Consider the following 20,643-nt stretch of genomic DNA (forward strand, 5'->3'; position numbering starts at 1 on the left):
TGATTATTGCAGCACTACTCCCTCCTCTATCCTCTGGCTCCGTCGGCGTTCGGCCGGGATGGTGGGGAGCTTGTTGCGCGTGAGCAGTGTCGCGGGAAGAGGAAGAGGAGGGGGTCACCAGGAACCTCGAGGGTGATATGGTGGAAGTGGTGAGGGAGGTATAAATCGGTAGAACCGGTAGAAACGATAGAAAGTTTTTTGTTCTTTCGGGTCCAGCATGAAATGATGAAATCCGGATTATACGCGATGGTCCACAACGGCGTCTAACCTAGGTAAGTAAATGTAAATATGATTTTATTCCCGCTTTATTATTGCAAACCGGTTGCAATAGATAATACCTCTAACTTATAATACTAGTACAGATACAGTGAGGTATGTATGTTACATGTAGGAGGTAGTGTATGCGTGTGGTGGTGAGATATGTACCTTGTAGGTTAGGTCCCTGGTCTCCAGTCAGCCAGTCTAGGAAACCCAATTAACTAATGAATTAAAATTAACGAGCTAAAGAATTCGGTGACCAATAGGAACCTCATTAGAGACCCACGTGTGGATACCATGTCTCCATGGATGTCTGTATGTACCTCCTACATTGGAAGCTACTATGTAAGTCCACCAGCCTCCAGCCACAAGAACTGAGGAATACTAGGTACTAGGTAGTATGTAAATACACTATACCTCCCCTGCAGTAGGTGAACCCCAGAAATTCTTAAAATACATCATACACGAAATATTATTTAGTCGGTGGTAATCTCACAAATCAAGACTTCTTCTCTACCCCTTCAAGAAAAAGAGGCTTTCAAAGCCTTGAAGATAAATAACCCTATAACAGGTAGGTAAGCAATGTTAACTTAAAGCTCTTTTATCAACCGAATATTCAAGTCTACAAAATGTAATCCCTAACTATACGAGTGTCTACTTATCCCAACGCCCAGTCAACCTTCTCTCTGTAGGCAACCATCCCTTTCCTACCTAATGGGCGTTTGCGGTGCAACCAATCAGAAGCATCTTGAAAGACCATGGCTGCAATGTCCTACTACATAGTACGCACATAAATAGGTAGCATTCATTCCCGACCACAGACCATAATTTCATATCCACGGTATCGCACAAAATTCATCCACTAGGTCACATTCTGTTCAACAATCAACCAGCCAATATGTACCGACAATCTCGGGAACTGGAGGCTCGTCGTCGTAGACTAGCCGCTGAGGCTGGACGTCAGCGGGCGGCAGCAGCCCGCCCTCTTCAAATCATCACGACTGAGTCCGAGCCCTTGGCGGAAGTGGACGTGACAGGATTGGGTCGTCTAGCCAATTTGCCCAATGAGATCATTATGGTAGTCTTTAACAACTGCAGCCTATACTCTCTCTTACGACTTGAGCGTGTAAACAAGGCTGCTAAAACGTTCGTGAACCTCTTACAAGATATCGAGTACATCAAAGCGACTGCGAAGGGTATCATTCAACGTGCGGTGCCACATTACCGCAACTTCATGATTACCATCTTGAAGATTACAACGTATCATGGATTACGATACCTTTTAACTACCTTTACCTGCGAGCTTTGCGGCAAGCCGGGATCGTTTCGTATGATCAAAGTCAAGGTCCTCTGTGAGGATTGTCACAGTCCGAGGAAGCAATAGAAAAACCGAAGGTGACCGCATACCAATTAGAGACGGTTCGTCAGAGCACAGGATACTATGATTGCTTTCTTTTCTAGAAAGACTAATATTAAATCGCCAGTTTCGATAACCTAGAAGCGAAAGCGATTATATCAAGGGTTATGTACAAGCGTGCGGCATTGATTTCTTATACTACCTACAACCTATTAGCAAGACCAGCAAACAAAAAGAACACCCCAACGCCAAGATGATGCGTTGGAAATCATGCTCATGAGATATGAAATAGGAGTTGGCAACATCGCGGGCTTTCTTTATCGTTACTACTGAACGATGCTATCTGTCTATATCTTGATAGCGGTCTCATTTCCAATGTTAAAGTGAATGATAGGTACCTCTCATACGAGATAGCCGTATGTAAAATACAGTATGGCTCATGACCTTATAATACGACTAGAGAAGGTGATACCTCGAGAAATGTAACGATAGTTTAATCAGATATGTAGGCTAGGTAGGTAATGATTTCGAAGGACTACTATTTTATACCTACCTGGCCAAGGGGGGCAGCTTAACACTGTGCGTAGCAAGGTCTATTGGGATATCATCGATAATGTGACATCACCACTATGATAAGATCAACAAACGCCATTCTATAACTAGTACCTAACCTCGCTACATGGCCCAAAATATCACACCAGTAATAGGTAACAGCCAGTCATACTTGATGCTATCCGTCTATATCCATATATCCATCGTCTGCGACTTCTGAAACAAGGTTCGTGCAAAAGACATAGAGCAAAGAGGAAGCTCCCGAAATAAGATTTATATTCGAGGGATTCGCTAGCAGTTTCATAAAGACCAAGGCACGTGGAAATCATTAAACCATAACTTGAGATATATAAATCAGTATGAGCGAGAGAATACACGGGGAGGAGCCGCTCAATCGGGAGCCTGAGATCATGAAACTCAGTTCGGCATTCATCACTGAAGATGGGTACGACCGAAATCACTGTCCGCAGCCAGCAACAGAACAACTCGATCCTAGGACGCATCGAGTGCATATTGACGGATGCGTCCGCAATCCGCTAGCCCTTTCGATCGCAAATCTACGCTCCGATTTCCCGCAGCACGAAATTGTCTGCGCACTCCAGTGCGCGGGAAACAGGAGACATGATATGAGGACAGTGGTAAAGGAGGTTCAAGGGATTGACTGGTCTGACGGCGCTGTCATGAATTGTCGATGGCGTGGTCCCCTATTAAAAGATATACTAGAGAAAGCAGACATTATAGACTTGGACGCAGGGGACGACGCTCATGTCGCTTTCGCCTCCTTCCAGGTAGAATGCCAAGATGATTCGTGGTATGGCGCCTCGATTCCTTTGAGCCGGGCCTTGGACTTAGATAAGGAGGTCATCCTAGCACTCGAGCGGAATGAGAAGCCACTAAGCGTCCGGCACGGCTACCCCGTACGAATCATTGCTCCGGGACTCGCAGGCGCACGAGCCGTAAAGTGGCTAGACAGGATCACAGTACAGAAAAAGGAAAGCCAGAATCACTACATGCAACGTGATTACAAGGCACTCCCTCCGCAAGCTACGGACAGCGCCTCGGCCGAGAAATACTGGAGCGTTACGCCGGCTGTGCAAGAAATGCCGGTGAACTCTGTCATCTCAAGTCCGCGGACAGGAGATACGGTAAAGAGGGATAACTACGGGAAAGTCGAGTGCTACGGTTATGCTCTACCGAGCGGTGACGGTGGTCCCGTCGTCAAGGTCGAAGTCAGTACTGATGGAGGTCATACCTGGACTAAGGCAAGGCTCGAACACCACGATGAAGAGGGAAAGTGGACGTGGAAATTCTGGAGGGCCAAGATTATCGTTCCACCGGGACAGCCGAGGGTGATATTTAGCAGAGCTACAGATGCGTCTGGCCAGACACAGCCGGATTTACCACCTTGGAATTTGAGAGGAGTCTGCTATAATGGATATGGCGAGGCACGAGACTTAACAATTCAGTAGATACTTAAGGGATAGACTAAACAAACTCAGCTGAAGTGCAGTAATTGAAGATCGGAATTCTTCCCTTGTTGAATTTGGGCCGGCTATGATTTCAATCACACGGTACAATACATATATAAGAAGTCGGGGTATAGCTTCAGTGGTGGATTTAGGGGGATTTCCAGGGCGAGTGATGAGCAAAATCCGCATATATCTAATGAAAAGTATTGCATGTTAGGTGCCTAATCTTATAGGGGGGATTATTTCCCTGGGTTCCCTTAACTGGGATTCTATTTTTGTAGTGTAGAAATATAGTACATTATTGCAATGCTACGATAATGGGATCTGTACAAAGAATATTATTAAAAGGAGGTGAGCAAACTATACTCTATCATTCGTGATAGTTACAAAGAATAAAAGACTACCTAAGTTATTAATAATTTACGGAACTTATTTATAAGCTTAGACACAAAGCAGACGTGTGTGCCATTATGAATATAACAAAAGGGGCACGAAGAAACCAAGTCAAACGACCTATCTCGCCACCGTGTTCAAAGATGCGTAGGTTTTAAACAGCTTATGGAGATTAGGAGCTCATCTACTTTTTGAGTATAAAATGTAATGAGATACCCAGATCTCTTCGTTCATCACCCAGGATAACAACCAAACTATCAAACTACCAAACTACAATAACTACAAATTAATTCAACACCAATACTTCAAAATATCAAAATACCAAAACTCAACATCAACAATGGCCAACATGAAGAACACCAGAATTGCTCAGAAGCCCGCAACTCATAGCAAGGGGCTTTTCGACTTCAGCGACACTGACAGCGGCCTCCATACCCCCGAAGGAACTAGCTCGGGTGCTTGCTCGGTCATGTAAAGACCTACCGGTCAACTATTTTTCTGCGTCTACGAGAATATGAATTACGCTTGCTGGGGTGAGATTTAAGGGATAATAGAAGAGCCAGGCGTTGGCGACACTCTTTGACCATGCCTGGGGGACATAATAGATTGGAGTCACTCGTTAATATTTTTTCTTTCTTTCTTGATATTTAATAAAAACTCTCGTTACCGCTACGATGATATTATCTTTGTCTAGAGTGAGCTGTCTGAATAAAATATGGTTGCCTTTTTTTTTTTCTTTTTTGCTCCAGAGAATAATATACCTAATGATAAGAACTTGAAGTGGATTGATTAGTCATTATAACTTGGGTAGTATTATACCTATAAACAGTTAAACTAGTTAACCTAGTGAGTAAAGTAAAGGCATTAACCTAGTGTATAAATCGATGCTATTCAAAACACGGGGGAAGCTATCTACGATGCCTCATTTTATACCAACAACATCGTTAAGTGAACCCGTTGCGAACTTCACTTCGAAGCAACTTCCCTTGTTTGCTTTAAGCAGGCAGGCATCTCAAAGAAGAGCCTTGACGTCGGGAATCTTTGATGCATATTATTCGTCTGAACTCGGTGTAGGGCTGTTAAACGCCGGATATAGTAATTTGGCACGGGTCTACTGTTACATTGCCAATGCAACTGCGTGTTTCTGCCTGGTTCGGCCCAACGCTACGGAGACTTGCGACCTTACTCTAAATTTACCACGACGTTGTGAGGAGATGAGAGGTTACGGTTTCTAAGATAAATAAACAACGTGCTGCTAAAATAAACGCGGGTTGGTTAAGTCGGAGTAGAAAAAGGCAGCATTGTATTTGCTACTATGTAGCAACTAAAGGTTTCTCGCTTATATCCAGTTATGTATGAATATGAATACAACTATTATACACTGACGCCTATTAAGCGTGGCACCGCATGAATTATGCAGATTTATGAGGTCTGATGACCGCATTCTGCAGAGGGGAACGGTCTTTGATTGACAGGGACTAGAATAACAGTTGTTTTCGAAGAAAGTCGGTCAAGATAGAGGTGAAGGGTTGATGGAGAATGAAGGAATGCAAGAGACCATTCTTGTCGATATGAATCTGGACCATTTTGAGACTTTGCAAATTTATAAATTAGAGATTAGGCACACGCCGCAATTGCATCGCATCGTGCTGGTGTTGAGATTGTAAATACGCCAACAATACTTGTAGGGTTTGTATAAGATAGTAGGTAAGATAGGTGGACGTTGGGAGTACCGAATATGTATAGAGCTTCGGTACAATGTTAAGGCAACAAGGAACCCATATTTTTATGATCTGGATGCGCTGGCAAATACTAAAACAACAGGGGTCAGTAGCAGGGGTCAGCTGCAAACTATTTACCTGATCCCTGCACGCATCAAGTCCCGCGAATGGTTTGCCGATGGTAAAAAAAAGTGCGGAGGTAAGTAACTTTTTTTTTCTTTCTTTCTCTCTTGTATCTTTTTACCTCGTTAGTTGGAGAATACTAACCTGAAAGAGGGGATGGAGCGGATGAATTTAAATAGAGGCCTTATGTATAAGTATATCGAAGTATATATATATTAGGTACATGGGCGCATCCTTACATCTGAAAAATACCTGGTACCTTTATGTCTGTAGGTCTTTTTATGACTTAAGGTTTCTACTAGTGTACACTACACCCCCTGAAATAATGTTAGTTTTTCGGACGTGCACGATACAAAGCAGGGCTTCGGATTCTGAATAGAACAACGCCCTTTAAAGCATCTCAACTATTATACCAGGGTTTTATAGCATAAAATACTCCGAAACAACGTTTTTAGAAGACTATAACGACCTCCCAGGGTGGCAATAGATATACGCTTCAGGATCTCAGCGAAGTAGCTCTAGGGGTCCGCTGAATAACATTATTTCAGGGGGCGTACTGTACATGTATCAAATCAATGTATGCATGTGTACCTAGATACATGCATGATCCAGTTAAGTTAATGCATGGATGTACCTAAGCATCATCTACCTACACTAGTGTAGTTGGCAACTGTCCCGGGGTCTGCTCCTACCTGTTCCTGTCGCTTGTTCCTGTCCAATCGATCGATACGATGCCGCATTAGGCGAATCTACCTAATCTTTCTTTTTCCGAAAACCTCCAATATTCATCTACAATGTTCAGAATGCTCTTATTAAATATACACAACTTCATTTGATCCCTCGCGGCGCCCTGCGCGTAAGCTTACAATAGTTTGTAGCCGATAGACTCCCACCCCACCGCGCTGCCCATAAAAGAGACGACTATGGGCCATTGATGGATTACTGATGATGCTTCTGCTTCTGCGACTTGCATGACGGCAGTAATGCATGACGGCAGTAATGCATGATGCAAGGTCGGATGCCCCATCGTCCACTGACAGCAATCTCCAGCGAAACAGAACGCGGGAGTGACTCTACCGCAGCGTCGTACATCCGCCCGCAAACACATTATATATATATATATATACCTAGGTACCTATATATATAGAGAGACGCATACCTGATACATATTAGTACAATATACACGTTTGGTCGTTATAGAGCAGACGTTCTGCTAGTGAAGAGGAGAACTTGGTTTTGCTGACTGTATCCAATATTTCCCCTGATATCTCTCCTCTCATTATAATACCGACTAACACTCCGACGGTACTACCACCACCACCTCACTGATTCGCCTGCGTTTCCTAGGTTTCTTGGAACCGCTCGGGATATTTCGACATCTTTAACAAGCACTGCTATTCTTACCGCGGAACTTCATATACAACTTTCATCCCCCACATCAATACTTGAATACATGCCTAGATAGGTATTCCGATTTAACGAGACTGGCAACCAACTCATTAGTGGTCGTCATCAACGACATTTGCCGGCCTTTACCGATTTCATCAAGCTTGCTGGAAGCTTACTATTTAGTTTCGCGCACTATTTACGTATGTATATTTGCGACGAGGCAGCAAAGGAAGAGAAAAAGACACTCTCAGAAGGACGTCAAAAAGGATGGCACACCTAATACCAGCTTTTCTGCTTTTTTGACGCCTTTCTGCCTTTCTAAAAATTACGAATGGTTGATTGGTTGTCTATCAAAGATTGCCATAAAACTTAAGCAAACGGCTCGTCAAACTCTTATGTACATATCCACGTACGCCTCATGTTCATCTTGTCCCTCGGATCATCGTCATCATGATCATCTACGTTGTTTTTTCCCTCCACTTTATTATTTTCTTTGGCGCATCCTAGCTTTAGATGCACTACCATCCGTACTAACCTTTCTTAGTAAGGAATTGACTCAGGTCCCTTGTCCCCGTCTCCCTTAGCCTAGGTACAATGTTACGTGCACAGTTGCGGTCAAACGATAATTCAAGTCAATTCAACAGCCCCTCAACTAGATTAGATCTTAATATAACGACACCTAAATTTATTAATACATAAAAGAAGATTCACTCAGCCTACAGAACCCCTGGATTTGGTCTCAACAACAATTTGCGAGCTATCTGCGTGTTCCGTACTTCGTGTTCCCTTGATACGGTGACCCGCAAGGTACAAGAGGGGGCCGATACTTCTGGTGTGCGGATAGCCGCGTACTTGGCAAGTGGATGCTGTGGATTCGACCAGGATATAAAAAGGTGTACAAGGGTGGATGCATATCAGTGGAGCACTCACACTTGTCCTGGGCGCACAACTCATGAGCTCCCGCCCCCATTCACACCTTTTCGTGCGAAGCTCTGAAGCAAATCTAAACAATCCAAACCCTTGTTGATGAAAGCTGGGCTGCCATACAGCCCCCAGCTCAACCAACCAAAGTCCAAGGGGGGTTTAACTGAACCAAGCAGTTCAGGGAAGGTCTAGCGTGGAAAAAAGAAGCACCACAAACCTGTGTACTGCGCGCTTGTGTACCTATTGTATGGGGTTTGTGTGAGACTGTGCTTCCTTGGGCTGTCAAGGTCAAGTGAGAATCTCTGTTTTTTATTTTTTTATTATTTTTTTTATGGCTCCTGCGCTACTTCGATTTACCCGTCTGTCTCAACCTTACTATTCTCTTGCCGAGAGAAGAAGAAGAAAATAGAACACCATTTCGCGTCGACATCGTCTTCCTCTTTTTACTTTATTCCTCTCTTGGATCTGTTTTATGCATCCTTATGACAGAGGCGCGCGTTGAGTTGAAGATACACGTCGGTGGTAGCAACGAGGAGAAGTACAGAGGAGAAGAGAAGAGAGCTTAGAAACTCGTCACCTTATTTTTTTTTCCCCTTTTCGCGACAGAGGATACCCGAGGTGTATTTGGAGCCGGTGCTACTGCTGGTCTCTTAGCTCACCCTACCTAAACGTGCCTATCCTACTGCATCATCCCCATATCTACCTAAGCACTAGGTGGGTAAAAAAAAAAACCGTTAGACCACCATGGATTCGAGACAGCCGCCACCACAACAACAACACCCTTTTGCTCGTAATGCCGCATCACCACCAATCTACGGCCGATCACCTTTCCCACCCGCCTCGAATCCGGGTTCCGCGGTAACAACAGCCTCGCCATTTCATCCTTCGAATACCGTATCTGCAGGTCCTACTACGTACGGCGAACACCAGCGACATTCGTCAGACACAAGTCCCTTTTACCCGCAACAAAGACCACCAACTTATGCGTCAGAACCCGCGTCGCATCCCGCGCCCACCCATTCGCGACACCAAAGTTCCTCTTCTATTAATGCTTCTCTGACACGGAATATGCCTCCTCCCTCATCTCCTCAGCATCAAAACCAACAGCCGCCTCCAGTTCCTCATCCGCATCAAATGGGTCATTATAGCGGTCCGCCTGCGCCGAGGGCTCCGCCGGTGAGTCTTGGTCCTCCAGGCGCTTTCCCTTCCGCTAGGGAGCTTCCCGCGCTCAACTCAATACCTCGAACGGGAAGTACAGGGGGGAGCATGTCGATATCCTCGATACTTGGAGGTCCTCCGCCGGCCTCTCGCGAGCCAACTCCCGGGCATCCAGCTTCCTTTCAGCCTCCCGTTACCACTTCTGCCGTTTCAGGTCCCGCGTATGCCGCGCCTGTTCATGCGTCACCTAGGATGCAGCCTGCAAATGAATACGCTGGTTATAATAGGAGGCCCCAGACGCCAGATCAGGGCAGACCTTTTGACACGAGAGATCATAGGGGTGCCGTGATTGGATCACCGCCGCAGGGCATATATGGAACTCCCGAGTTATCCCGATACAACACCCCTCAGGCGTACCCACCACGTGGCCCGCCGATGCCGCCGGCCGACGAGAGAAGGGAACAGCCGGGTCGGATCTCTGCTGCTAATTTACCTCCTAGACCGAGTAGCCAGCCAAGGTCCTACCATGGTATACCCCCGAGACCTGCAGACGTGGGGAGGGTCCCGCCACCTGGAGAACCCGTTTATGGTAGACGAGAAGAGACGCGACCTCCTGGTCCGGCGGGGTACGATCCGGAACGGCAGCCTCGAACTATACCGTACGAAGAACAGCGTCGATTTGTTGCTGATCGAGAAGCAGAATTCCAGGAGAGGGACCGAAGGGAGAGGGAAAGAATGCACTACGAAGAGCAGCGCGCCTTCGCAGCTAATAGAGAGCGGGAAATGGAGAGAGAGCGAGAACGAGAACGAGAACGAGAACGAGAACGGGAAAGGGAACGTGAAAGGGAAAGGGAAAGAGATAGGGAAATGGAAATGCGCGAGAGAGCTAGAAGAGAAAGGACTACATCCGACCCGAGCCGCCCGCATGGTCAACACCCTGCAGAACTTGGTCCTCAGGTGCTTTCACGACAACCACCTTATGGAAGACCAGACCCCCGAGATGCGGCAGCCTGGCAACGGCCTGGGTACGATCAACCACCGCCGAGAGAGTCGTATGGCCAGCCGTATTCCGGCCCGCGACAAAACGAGTTCCCTTCGACTACCGCACCGCCATATGGAGCACATCCTGCTTTCGCACAACCTCACGAACGCTTCCCAGCAACCGGTCCGCCTCCTCACGTGATACCCGTAAGCCAACCAGGTCCACAACCTGCGCATCCTTTCGAGTCGCCTGATAGGCACCGTTTTATTCAGGCCCATCCTCAGCAGCAACCGCCGCCGCCAGCAGGTCATCGAGGTAGGCCGGCGGAGGAGGTTCCTCCTCCGCCTTCAGTCGCGTATAATGGCGGGCCAGGTTCGGCTGTGTTTGAAGTGGGCCGACCGCGTCCCCAAGACGACGGCCCGGCTCCAACTGGTCATCAGAGGGCTTTCCTCGGCATTCAAGAAATCAACCGCAAGGGACGAGTCTCTCCGCTGCCGCAAGCCGTTCAAGGAGCGCAACCTCAACTGCAGGGCCCCGCCGGTGAGCCTGGGATCAAGAGTGAATTCGGCCGTATGTTCTCCGGCATAGGAAGCGGTGTTCGCGGTATCGGTGTCTCTAGCCCAGTGCCACCTGGCATGCAACCCCAGTTCTCAAATGCGGGCCCGCCGCGACGTGATGAAGAGCATCCTGGTCAGGAAGTACTTGTGGATGGCCCCGCGAAGCCGAGAGGGAAGCGGAGAAAAGCCAAAGATGAGGATAGCAAGGGTGATGATGATAGCAATGGTCGAGCTACGCCAGTTGGCCGAGCCAAACGTCCCAAAACCCACGCCGCCCACCACCACCATCACCAGTAAGTCACAAACTCTCATATTCATTCGCTTCAACCGATATTCATTATGATATTCTTTAGTCATCATCATCATCACCATCATGGTCCGGAAAGAGCCCCTTCGCCCCTTCAAGCGGCCAATGGACAGCTCAAAGGTCTAAAGACTAACACGCCTATACCTTCTCCCACACGCAAAGACTTTGCTGCTTTTACTCATCACCACCAACCTCCGAGATCAGCGCCGGCCCCGTCTTCGAAGACGGCAGCACCCGGCTCGACTATTATTCCCAAACCGAGACATAAGATCTCGTCTCAAGCGGTGCTCGATAGCATTGCGGATCGGCCGCGGAAGCACTTGGGTGACATAGTGTACCAGGTGACTTTGAAGCCCACGAAGTTAGAATCGTCTCATGCTAAATTTGGCTACTCGTCTAACCCCCGCCCTCTGCCTATGGATGTGATCAAGGGCAACGAAAATTCAACCCTGACGGTGAAGATCCCTCGTGTACACTTAAGCCCATCCGCGCGTGAGGAGATTACTTCCCGCCGAGCTGTTTGGGGCACGGACATTTATACAGACGACTCGGATGTCGTTGCTGCATGTATTCATGCGGGTTGGATTCGAGGCGAGTGGAGTGACGACGTGGATATCGACTTGTTGGACCTGTACAAGCCTACGACTTCAAAGAAGCAACGCGCGGCACCTGCTGAGCAGCACCTCGAGGTATTGACTTCGCCGCCAGCCTCGGGTCCTGTCCGAGTCCCTGCCGACCGAGATTTGCATGTCACGCTTCTCGTGCTCCCCGCACTCGAGAAATACAGCAGCTCAACGCGCTTCGGTATCCAGAGCCGCGAGTTCGGTGGGACTTATAACGGACGTAAGTCAATCCACGACGGGATTAGCTTTATGATCCTAAGTGTGCGCTGGGTAGACGGTGCGGCGCCACAAAGCAGACTTCGCGGCAAGGCTCGTAGGGAACGCATCAGGAAAGCCATGAGCGAGGTCAACCGGAGCCAAGTGGTAGATATAGGGGAAAAGGAGATTCTGGGTAAGGCGGCCGTATCAAGGGATTCCAGCGCCGGCAAAGAGAATGGTACCGGAAAGGCGGCCGACGGTAACAGAGAGGGCAATAAAGAGAATCGCCCTACAGCTGCACCGAATGGTGGTGTATCGCTCATATCAGGCCAAGATAAAGCTAATGCGGACGCGAATCCGGATCTAGACGGCGGGGTTCGAGAAAAGAACCGTTCAACGGACGACCAAAGCGCAAAGACGGTAGATGCCATTACGACTGCTAATGCTAGAGAAGAAGCCGAAAAGCATGGAGTGGGTGAACCCATAAGCACTTCTACGTAGCATTGAGCTAGAATTGCACCGATACGAAGGGGTTTAGAAGGTAGTAGGATTTGTATTGGTCACACAATGGACATATTTAAAAGCTACAGTCGGGGGGGATATGTATAGTAGAGGGATCCGGCACAGCGTTGCTTTTCTTCTACATTCCATGTCCTTCACAGTTTTCCCAAGATACCTATACCTACCTATCTGGCTGTTATTGCTTCTCTTCACCTATATACCATAGCGCGGAGTTATGAGCAAGAAAAGTGTATGATGATATAAAATATAATCATCCAATGTTGCACTCGTATAACAACGATACTTCAATATTGCACCAAGTGATGTGACTATTTCCACCTCTTTTATGTTTAATAATTTGGCGGTTCCGTAGTGTGTTGTTGCTCGAGCAATCGTTCAGCTTGAGATGGACCTTGATACCTTGATACCTTGATACCTTGATACCTTGACGACCTCGGTAACTCGATTGGGTATATATGTATTTCCCACGGACCTCAATTGATGTGACCAATACCAAAATCAGGACGCACGACCTTAATTATTTGTAGTTATAGTTATATAGTGAATGGTTAGGTACTCAGTCATCTAGGTAGGCTTCCCTAGAAATCCGTAACCCGCCCGTTGAAGCTATAATCGCCCGTGGGTCCCCAACGCAGAGGCTCATTCTTAGGCCCGCCGACCTCGCCCGTCTTGGGGTTGACGTCGCCTTCGAATTCGGGCGGCGCACCTTTACGCAGTGGGACCGATAAGGATTCACCTTCGACGACCGGCCCTTCTGCTGCTGCTGCTGCTGCTGTGGCAGAAGGATTGGAAGATACGGGAGAGCTGAAATCCGGGGATGAGGTCGGGTTGAAGCCCTCTTGCGTGTTGGCTGTGCGCTGGAGCCGCTCGAATTCGGCTTGTTGGTCGGGGGGCAGGCGGGGCGGCGACGGTGTGAATTGAAAGGGGTTTGGATTTGGGTTTGGGTTGGAGTTGTTGGAGGCGTGGCGGTGGTGTTGTAGGGAGAAGAGAGATGGTGTTTGGAGGAGGGATGATTGTAGGTGCGGGTGCGGGTGCGTGTGCGTGTGCGTATATGGACGTGCGAGTCGGGTAAGGTTGATGAGGCGGGACACCATCGTGAGAGTATTTTGTTTTATGCGTTTTATGCGTTTTACTTTTTTCTTTTATCTGATTTTCTGATTTATATAGGCGAGATGGTCATTTTAAGTTGGGAGTCTTATTCTTTGGGTTTCGCGTTTCTTCGTTCTTGGAAGTGTGGCAATTGGGAACGGTTTCGATTTGTAGGTATGATGATTTATTTGGATGAGAGGGAATACTCTATGTATATATGATATATGCATGCATGTACATATGCATCTATGCACGTATGAGAGGTTGATATAAGCACGGATTTACTTCGGTACACTATTGGAAGTGTTTTCGACTTCCGTTTTCTCTTGCGAGATTGCATCTGATTGGCTTATGGCCTCACACACTTACAGTACAGACATGCCTGAGAAATTTTATGATATTACTAGTTAATGAGGTATGTAAAGGGTCCGCAAGGTCAGTATCATGACTCGAGATTAGCCCATAGAAAAATACAAAATAAGAAATAAAAAAAATAAAAAAAAAAATGACAGTGGTAGCACTATAAATCAGAACAAAAAGAATACAAACGAGCTCAGCAGGGATCGAACCTGCAATCTTCAGAGGGCGGAGAACCAAGGATGGAACCGAAATCTGACGCCTTACCATTAGGCCATGAACCCCATTGGTGTTGATGAAATTTTTGTACGCAAACTAGCTTTATATTTAACAAATAAACAGTTTAGTTTCTGTTGGATCGAGTTAAGTGGTGGGCCCTCCCTTGGGAAGCCGAAAAACTTAACTCGTTATCAAGGTACACATCTGTCCATATGCCGGCTGACCGGGCACCATGACCTTAGGTGGTAGATAAGTAGGTATATATTACAACAAAACCATCCATCTAGCACATACGACCATAGGATCTGGAAAATTCGGGATCCCGTCCGCTCTCCCCTAGACAAGCCGGATACCGCCGGATTAGTAGTTGGGTCGGTGACGACCAGCGAATCCCCGGTGTTGTATGTTTTATATTTTTTTGCCTTTCTTCTTTTTCCTATTTCTTTTCCTTAGGCCTTCAACTTAGCTGCGTGGATGGGTATACCTATCTGTTTGTCCCTTTCTATTATCTAACCCATTATATTATTGTAGGTCTGAGGTTAACATTTCGTAAGGTAGTATAATAGATACACTAGTTGCCGTAGTCATAGACAGATTTAGTTGTATCAAGTCAGGTATTAACCGTAGATTGTAGTTGTAACGAAAATGTAATGAAGTGTTTTGGATAATTAACTAACCACCTTATGTAAATATACATAGGTAAATACTACGTACTTCGTCGAGTGGCGTTATGACTCAATCGATCTGGTTGGTCCCTTGCATTTTTTTTACCTTTATGTAGTGTACATAGCAGGGGGCCGGCCCACCCGTTCGGAAACCGACGAACAGGGATAAATTGAAGTACAGTGGGATGGCGGGGTCAAGTTAAGATACCTGGTACCTAGAATGATTCACCCCTCCGGTTATCGCTTTAGAAAAATATATCTGTATACGGAATACGGAAATACACAATATCTTCCATTTCCATTTTGAGATACCGGCCTAAGAACATCTTTCGTTTTGATTTTGACTCAGACCTCCAACATCGACTCTCCCTTATAAAGAGTTAACTTCTAACTCTGTTCCTACAAGCTATCTCTGTCTCTCGCTTCTCCTCTTAGACCAATTGACTCGGCTTGGGTAAATATGGAGGCTCTCAAACAGACGTTTAAGCGCTGCAAAGCAGAGAAGAGGGTATGATTCAATTTTGTTCCTTTTCTCCCTTGCGCTATGTATATACGATCCTACGTCTTCCACTTGACTAACGATTGAGTATAGGCTGCCTTAGTAACATATGTCACTGCCGGTTATCCCAAACCCGAGGACACTCCCGATGTTTTGGTAGCAATGCAAAGAGGTGGCGCTGGTATGTTGTGGCAAATGGATAGATTCGAAATGGATGCAGACGGCAGCAACTAACAAAATACAGATGTGATCGAGCTCGGTGTACCCTTCACAGACCCAATCGCCGACGGTCCGACGATTCAGACCGCGAACACTGTCGCTCTCGACAATGGTGTTACCATCAAGTCTACTCTCGGCATGATTAGCGAGGCTAGGTCTAAAGGCTTGACTGCCCCAGTTTTGCTGATGGGCTACTACAATCCCTTGCTCAGCTACGGCGAGGACGCTTTACTACGAGATTGTCAGGAGGCCGGCGTCAATGGCTTCATCGTCTGTGATCTCCCCCCTGAGGAGGCCGTATCCTTCCGAAAACTGTGCAGCAGGGGAGGCTTATCCTATGTGCCCCTAATTGCGCCCGCGACGTCTGATACCCGTATGCGAATCCTCTGTGCCCTCGCCGATTCTTTCATATATGTCGTATCCCGCATGGGTGTGACGGGTGCTCTAGGTACCCTCAATGCCAACTTGCCCAACTTGCTCGAGCGAGTTAAGAAGTATAGCGGAGATAAGCCTGCCGCTGTTGGATTCGGCGTGTCGACACGGGAACATTTCCAATCTGTCGCGTCCATTGCCGATGGTGTCGTCATAGGCTCACAGATCATCACGACTTTGCAGAAGGCTGAGGAGGGCACCGGTGCTAAAGTTGTCGAGGAGTACTGTGCCTACGTAAGTGGACGAGACTCTCAGGAGACAACCCGGGAAGTTGGCGTAATCGAGGCTATCAGTGCTGCTAAAGAGCCCAGCGGCGAGGATGTAACAGTCAACGGTGTAATTACAGAACATGACGATTCCGCGTTAGTAGCTCAACTTGCTGCGCTTCATGGCAAGATCCCTGAGCGGTTTGGCGAGTTTGGCGGCCAGTACGTGCCGGAGTCACTCATGGACTGCTTATCTGAGTTGGAGGAGGGCTTCAACGCCATCAAGGACGACCCTAAGTTCTGGGAGGAATACAGATCTTACTACCCTTGGATGGGCAGGCCCGGCCAGTTACACTTGGCCGAACGGCTTACGGAACACGCTGGAGGCGCCAACATCTGGCTAAAGAGAGAAGATCTAAACCATACCGGATCTCACAAGATTAACAACGCTTTAGGGCAGCTTCTACTAGCGAGACGGCTAGGGAAAAAGAAGATCATCGCCGAGACTGGTGCTGGACAACACGGTGTTGCAACTGCCACAGTCTGCGCCAAGTTCGGTATGGAATGCACAGTCTTTATGGGTGCCGTAAGTTGTCTTTTACCTGAATCTAGCATCTACTCGCAGTAAAACTTACAATATGGTTTAGGAAGATGTCCGCCGTCAAGCATTGAACGTATTCCGAATGCGGCTGCTCGGTGCCAAGGTTGTCGCTGTCGAAGCTGGTAGCAAGACTCTACGAGACGCCGTCAACGAGGCGCTCCGCTACTGGGTCGTCCACCTTGAGGATACCCACTACATCATCGGATCAGCTATTGGTCCTCACCCCTTCCCTACCATAGTTAGGACCTTCCAGTCAGTTATCGGTAACGAGACGAAGGCCCAGATGCTTGAAAAGAGGGGCAAATTACCCGACGCTGTTGTAGCTTGTGTTGGTGGAGGTAGCAATGCTGTTGGCATGTTCTACCCTTTCTCTAACGACCCTAGCGTTAAGCTTCTGGGCGTCGAAGCCGGTGGCGACGGCGTGAACACTACCCGACACTCGGCTACGTTGACCGGAGGTACCAAGGGTGTCCTACACGGCGTTAGGACGTACGTGTTGCAAAACGAGTTCGGACAAATATCAAACACGCACTCGGTCTCGGCTGGTCTGGACTACCCGGGCGTTGGCCCCGAACTATCGTCCTGGAAGGATTCGGAGAGGGCCAAATTCATCGCCGCTACCGACGCCGAAGCGTTTATTGGCTTCAGACTTATGAGCCAGCTGGAAGGTATTATACCCGCACTCGAGTCAGCCCACGGTATTTACGGAGCTATCGAGTTGGCCAAGACGATGAAGAAAGACGAGGATGTGGTCATATGCCTGAGCGGAAGGGGTGACAAGGATGTACAGAGCGTCGCGGAAGAGCTACCTAAGCTGGGCCCCCAGATCGGATGGGATTTGCGTTTCTAAGTGGTGAAGGTTATCTTGTAGGTTTGGTCGAGAATGGAAAACCTTTACGAAGCTCTCAGACTCGGCGTTGGATGGCGTGGAGGGACCCTAAAAAGTGAAGATAATATGATACATGGTATTGGGCGACATATAGATGCGCATCTTGATGCATTTTATACAAATTGATATAACTACACGGTACAATGCCATATCTTTTATATCTTGTCTCTCCACCTTTGCGCCGTGAGATACTCGAGCCGTTGAACACCCTTGATTTCGTGAAGCTAGTAAAGCAAGTCGTATCATACTTTAGGTGCCTTGTCGTCGTCGTCGCCGACAGATCTCTTTTCCTCTGTGGTGTCCTTAACATCCTCGATGGTCTCTTCAGCTTCCCTAGCCTCCCTAACTTCTCCAATTGCCTCCGCGTCTTCTTTGATAAGCAAGTCCTCGCCGTCCTTTACTTCGCCTATGACAAACTCATCGCCGCGCTCCAGCATACCATCGACCTCACTCAACACAGCCTCAGATGTAACGCCGTCAGCAACTAATTCGCCGGGAAGCGTTTCCCCTCCGTCTTCCTCCTTAGGCGGCAGACCGAGAGCGGCGCGCTCGCGGGCGAAACGCTCGCGTATGGCAGGCGTCTGCATGATCTTCCAGCGGAGAGCCCAGCCCGCGGGACCCAGGTCCTTGATGCGCCGCGCCTTGGAGCCGAGGAGATACTCGTCGATGCCGCCGAGGCGGTCAACGGTCTTAAGGACCTGGGTCGTTAAACGGGTGCGCACGAAGGCCCCTAGGCTCGGCGACCACAGGCGCTTGGTGTGCCGGTTCGGAAGCCAGGTGGTGCGGGACTTGTTGCCGTGGTCCGGGGCGACGACGTTGCCGAAGCGGATCTTGGAGCCGGCGAATATGCCCTCGTTCGCTTGCTTGTAGGTCCGGAATCGGCCGTATGGGTATGCGGGGACTTGGTCCGCGGGCACGGTTAGGTGCGAGGGCTTTTGCCGGTGGCTTGGAGGGGTGCTGCTGAAGGCGCGGTTTGCTGATGCTGTTGCTGTTGTTGCTGTTATTGTGCTAGGTATTCGCTGGGAGGAGGTGCTGGATGATATGTGGGATGTAATCGTGGAGAGTCGACACGGCGACGGTGCTGAGAGTCGTATTGGCGCCATGGTGTTGGCCGGTTTGTTGTATAATTAGCGGCGCTTATATTGAGAAGTATGCTATTATGGCGACATGGATATTTAGGAGCGGCCGGTGTCTTCTTTTAGCGGTGGAATTGACACCGCAATTGGTGGATGTTGGATGTTGGATTATATCACGAACTTTTGACTTTTTGGAATTGAAGATTTGCAGATAACTTCCCTTTGATTCAATATGCGGTATATACCGATGTATACATAAGGGCTATAGTACTTTTGGAAGTATATGCAGGTATCCATGCAGCAAGTAACTACCCAGTGTAAAAGCTAAAATGCCGTGAATGTCATGTGGCAGCGCTCCATGTTCGCGATTTCCTTATTCTTATCGATCGCGGGGTTCACCGCACAAGTACATAACCCCGTACATGAGGTACATGGTACCTAATCATTCAGTTCCAATTCAGAACTTGAATTCAACAATCTACACCTTCGATTAGACATTGCGCATCTAACAACGAAAAGAAAAAATAAAAAATAAAAACAAAAACAAAAACCACAATGCTCCCCCCCATAGACGAAGCTGTCCTCAAGCAAAACCCTGATTTCGATCGTCTCTACAAAACCCTTACCGGCTCTCTTCTTAACCCTGACTGCTCGACACGGAGCAACGACCCGGCAGCTAAGAAGCGCGATGCCGTACACAATGTACGTTGAGGTCACATACACATACACTATTACGTAGCCAACATAGACGAATATGGGATGTAATAAGCAAGTCAATTGACTAACCTAGTTCTCGTCCAATCTAGGAACTTAAAGCCCACCGTCTCAAGGCTACAAAACAATATCTCCTCCGTCGTGCGATAGCAGCAGCAGCTTGTCCCGAACCAAGCACGAGTACGAGCACGAGCACGAGCACAAGTAGCACCGCTTCAACTAAGCTACAACAACCGCAATCGCAACCACAACAATACCTATCCCAACCTACCCGACGATCAAGACCAAGACCTCAAACACAAACTTCCACCACAACAACCCAAGCCCCTCCCCCCGAAATCCTCGATCTCCTCCTTCTACTCCCACCCTTCCTCTCCAACCCAACTTCCCTATCATCCTCCGCCCTCACTCTCCTCCTATCCCGCCCCCCATTCTCCGACCTCCCCTCTCTCTTCCCCCTCCTAACCGCCACTATATCCAGCACCCTATTCCGACAAGCCAACTCCCTAGCCCGCGTTCTCAACCCCCACACCAACCCCTCCTATATCCACCGCTCCGTCCCAGCCATCGCCTCAACAACCACCGCCTTACTATCCACCATATCCAGCTCCGCGCTAGCGCTATCGCTTGCCCGCCAGCGCGCCGCGTACGACTTGACGACGCATCTAGCGCGATACGCAGCGATTCTAGCCCAGCTCATCCGCGTGCTCGAGTCGAAACACGGTCCCGCCGCGCGGTCCGCCGAGCTACGGGCCGAGGAGGCTAATCTTTCCGTGCGCGTCTGGGCCCTTGCCGCCGAGGCCTTGCTCTGGGACACCCGACGCGCCGTGTACCCTCCCGAAGCAAGGCGCGCTCTGACCAATTATAAGCGGCACTTGGGTGATGCGCGGATGCGCCTTGCTGATACCCTACGTGTGCGCCAGGCAGAATTACAAGACTACGGGGTGATGCTTGCCGAGAAGGGGAAGCGTGGAGGAGAACAGAGCAACAAAGAGCGGACGATGCGCGAGATGGCTAGGGTGTGGCGTGAGATGGAGTCACGACTTAATGAAGTCAAGGGCGACTTGGATCGATTGAAATAATCCATTATTTACCCAGTCCCCAACCTCAATGCGCGACTCTATTTTTTTTTTTTTTTTTCTCT

The 20,643-nt window shown here is 48.4% G+C and overlaps 7 protein-coding genes and 1 non-coding gene across 8 annotated transcripts; 5 read left to right on the forward strand and 3 right to left on the reverse strand.

The window, feature by feature from the left end:
* The first annotated feature begins 717 nt into the window (after window positions 1–717).
* F5Y00DRAFT_243762 (uncharacterized protein) lies at window positions 718–2,066 on the forward strand. Its single transcript, XM_048008729.1, has 2 exons — window positions 718–829; window positions 951–2,066. The coding sequence occupies exon 2, from the start codon at window positions 1,157–1,159 to the stop codon at window positions 1,640–1,642; it is 486 nt and encodes a 161-aa protein (XP_047862428.1). The 5' UTR covers window positions 718–829; window positions 951–1,156; the 3' UTR covers window positions 1,643–2,066.
* A 460-nt stretch (window positions 2,067–2,526) lies between these two features.
* On the forward strand, window positions 2,527–3,636 carry F5Y00DRAFT_271963 (molybdopterin binding oxidoreductase; the record flags this gene model as incomplete). Its single annotated transcript, XM_048012892.1, has 1 exon — window positions 2,527–3,636. The coding sequence occupies one exon, from the start codon at window positions 2,527–2,529 to the stop codon at window positions 3,634–3,636; it is 1,110 nt and encodes a 369-aa protein (XP_047862429.1).
* Window positions 3,637–8,594: 4,958 nt separating this feature from the next.
* On the forward strand, window positions 8,595–12,812 carry F5Y00DRAFT_142737 (Rxt3-domain-containing protein). Its single transcript, XM_048004382.1, has 2 exons — window positions 8,595–11,176; window positions 11,237–12,812. Exons 1-2 carry the CDS (start codon window positions 8,931–8,933, stop codon window positions 12,510–12,512), a joined length of 3,522 nt encoding a protein of 1,173 aa, XP_047862430.1. The 5' UTR covers window positions 8,595–8,930; the 3' UTR covers window positions 12,513–12,812.
* A 125-nt stretch (window positions 12,813–12,937) lies between these two features.
* Window positions 12,938–13,789, reverse strand: F5Y00DRAFT_243771 (DUF1674-domain-containing protein). The gene has a single exon (XM_048008730.1). It carries the CDS (start codon window positions 13,625–13,627, stop codon window positions 13,112–13,114), a length of 516 nt encoding a protein of 171 aa, XP_047862431.1. The 5' UTR covers window positions 13,628–13,789; the 3' UTR covers window positions 12,938–13,111.
* A 381-nt stretch (window positions 13,790–14,170) lies between these two features.
* On the reverse strand, window positions 14,171–14,263 carry F5Y00DRAFT_t123. The gene has a single exon. It is a non-coding gene; the product is annotated as a tRNA-Arg (tRNA).
* Window positions 14,264–15,099: 836 nt separating this feature from the next.
* On the forward strand, window positions 15,100–17,811 carry F5Y00DRAFT_142758 (tryptophan synthetase). Its single transcript, XM_048004383.1, has 4 exons — window positions 15,100–15,371; window positions 15,456–15,543; window positions 15,607–16,805; window positions 16,867–17,811. The coding sequence occupies exons 1-4, from the start codon at window positions 15,324–15,326 to the stop codon at window positions 17,668–17,670; spliced, it is 2,139 nt and encodes a 712-aa protein (XP_047862432.1). The 5' UTR covers window positions 15,100–15,323; the 3' UTR covers window positions 17,671–17,811.
* Window positions 17,422–18,973, reverse strand: F5Y00DRAFT_142762 (uncharacterized protein). The gene has a single exon (XM_048004384.1). The coding sequence runs from the start codon at window positions 18,810–18,812 to the stop codon at window positions 17,952–17,954; it is 861 nt and encodes a 286-aa protein (XP_047862433.1). The 5' UTR covers window positions 18,813–18,973; the 3' UTR covers window positions 17,422–17,951.
* Window positions 18,974–19,340: 367 nt separating this feature from the next.
* On the forward strand, window positions 19,341–20,581 carry F5Y00DRAFT_264507 (uncharacterized protein; the record flags this gene model as incomplete). The annotated part of the gene is made up of 2 exons (XM_048011672.1): window positions 19,341–19,487; window positions 19,592–20,581. 2 exons carry the CDS (start codon window positions 19,341–19,343, stop codon window positions 20,579–20,581), a joined length of 1,137 nt encoding a protein of 378 aa, XP_047862434.1.
* Between the last annotated feature and the right edge of the window lie 62 nt (window positions 20,582–20,643).

This window comes from Daldinia vernicosa (assembly GCF_022497035.1).
Source record: "Daldinia vernicosa strain CBS 139.73 unplaced genomic scaffold F5Y00scaffold_43, whole genome shotgun sequence".
Taxonomy (NCBI): domain Eukaryota; kingdom Fungi; phylum Ascomycota; class Sordariomycetes; order Xylariales; family Hypoxylaceae; genus Daldinia; species Daldinia vernicosa.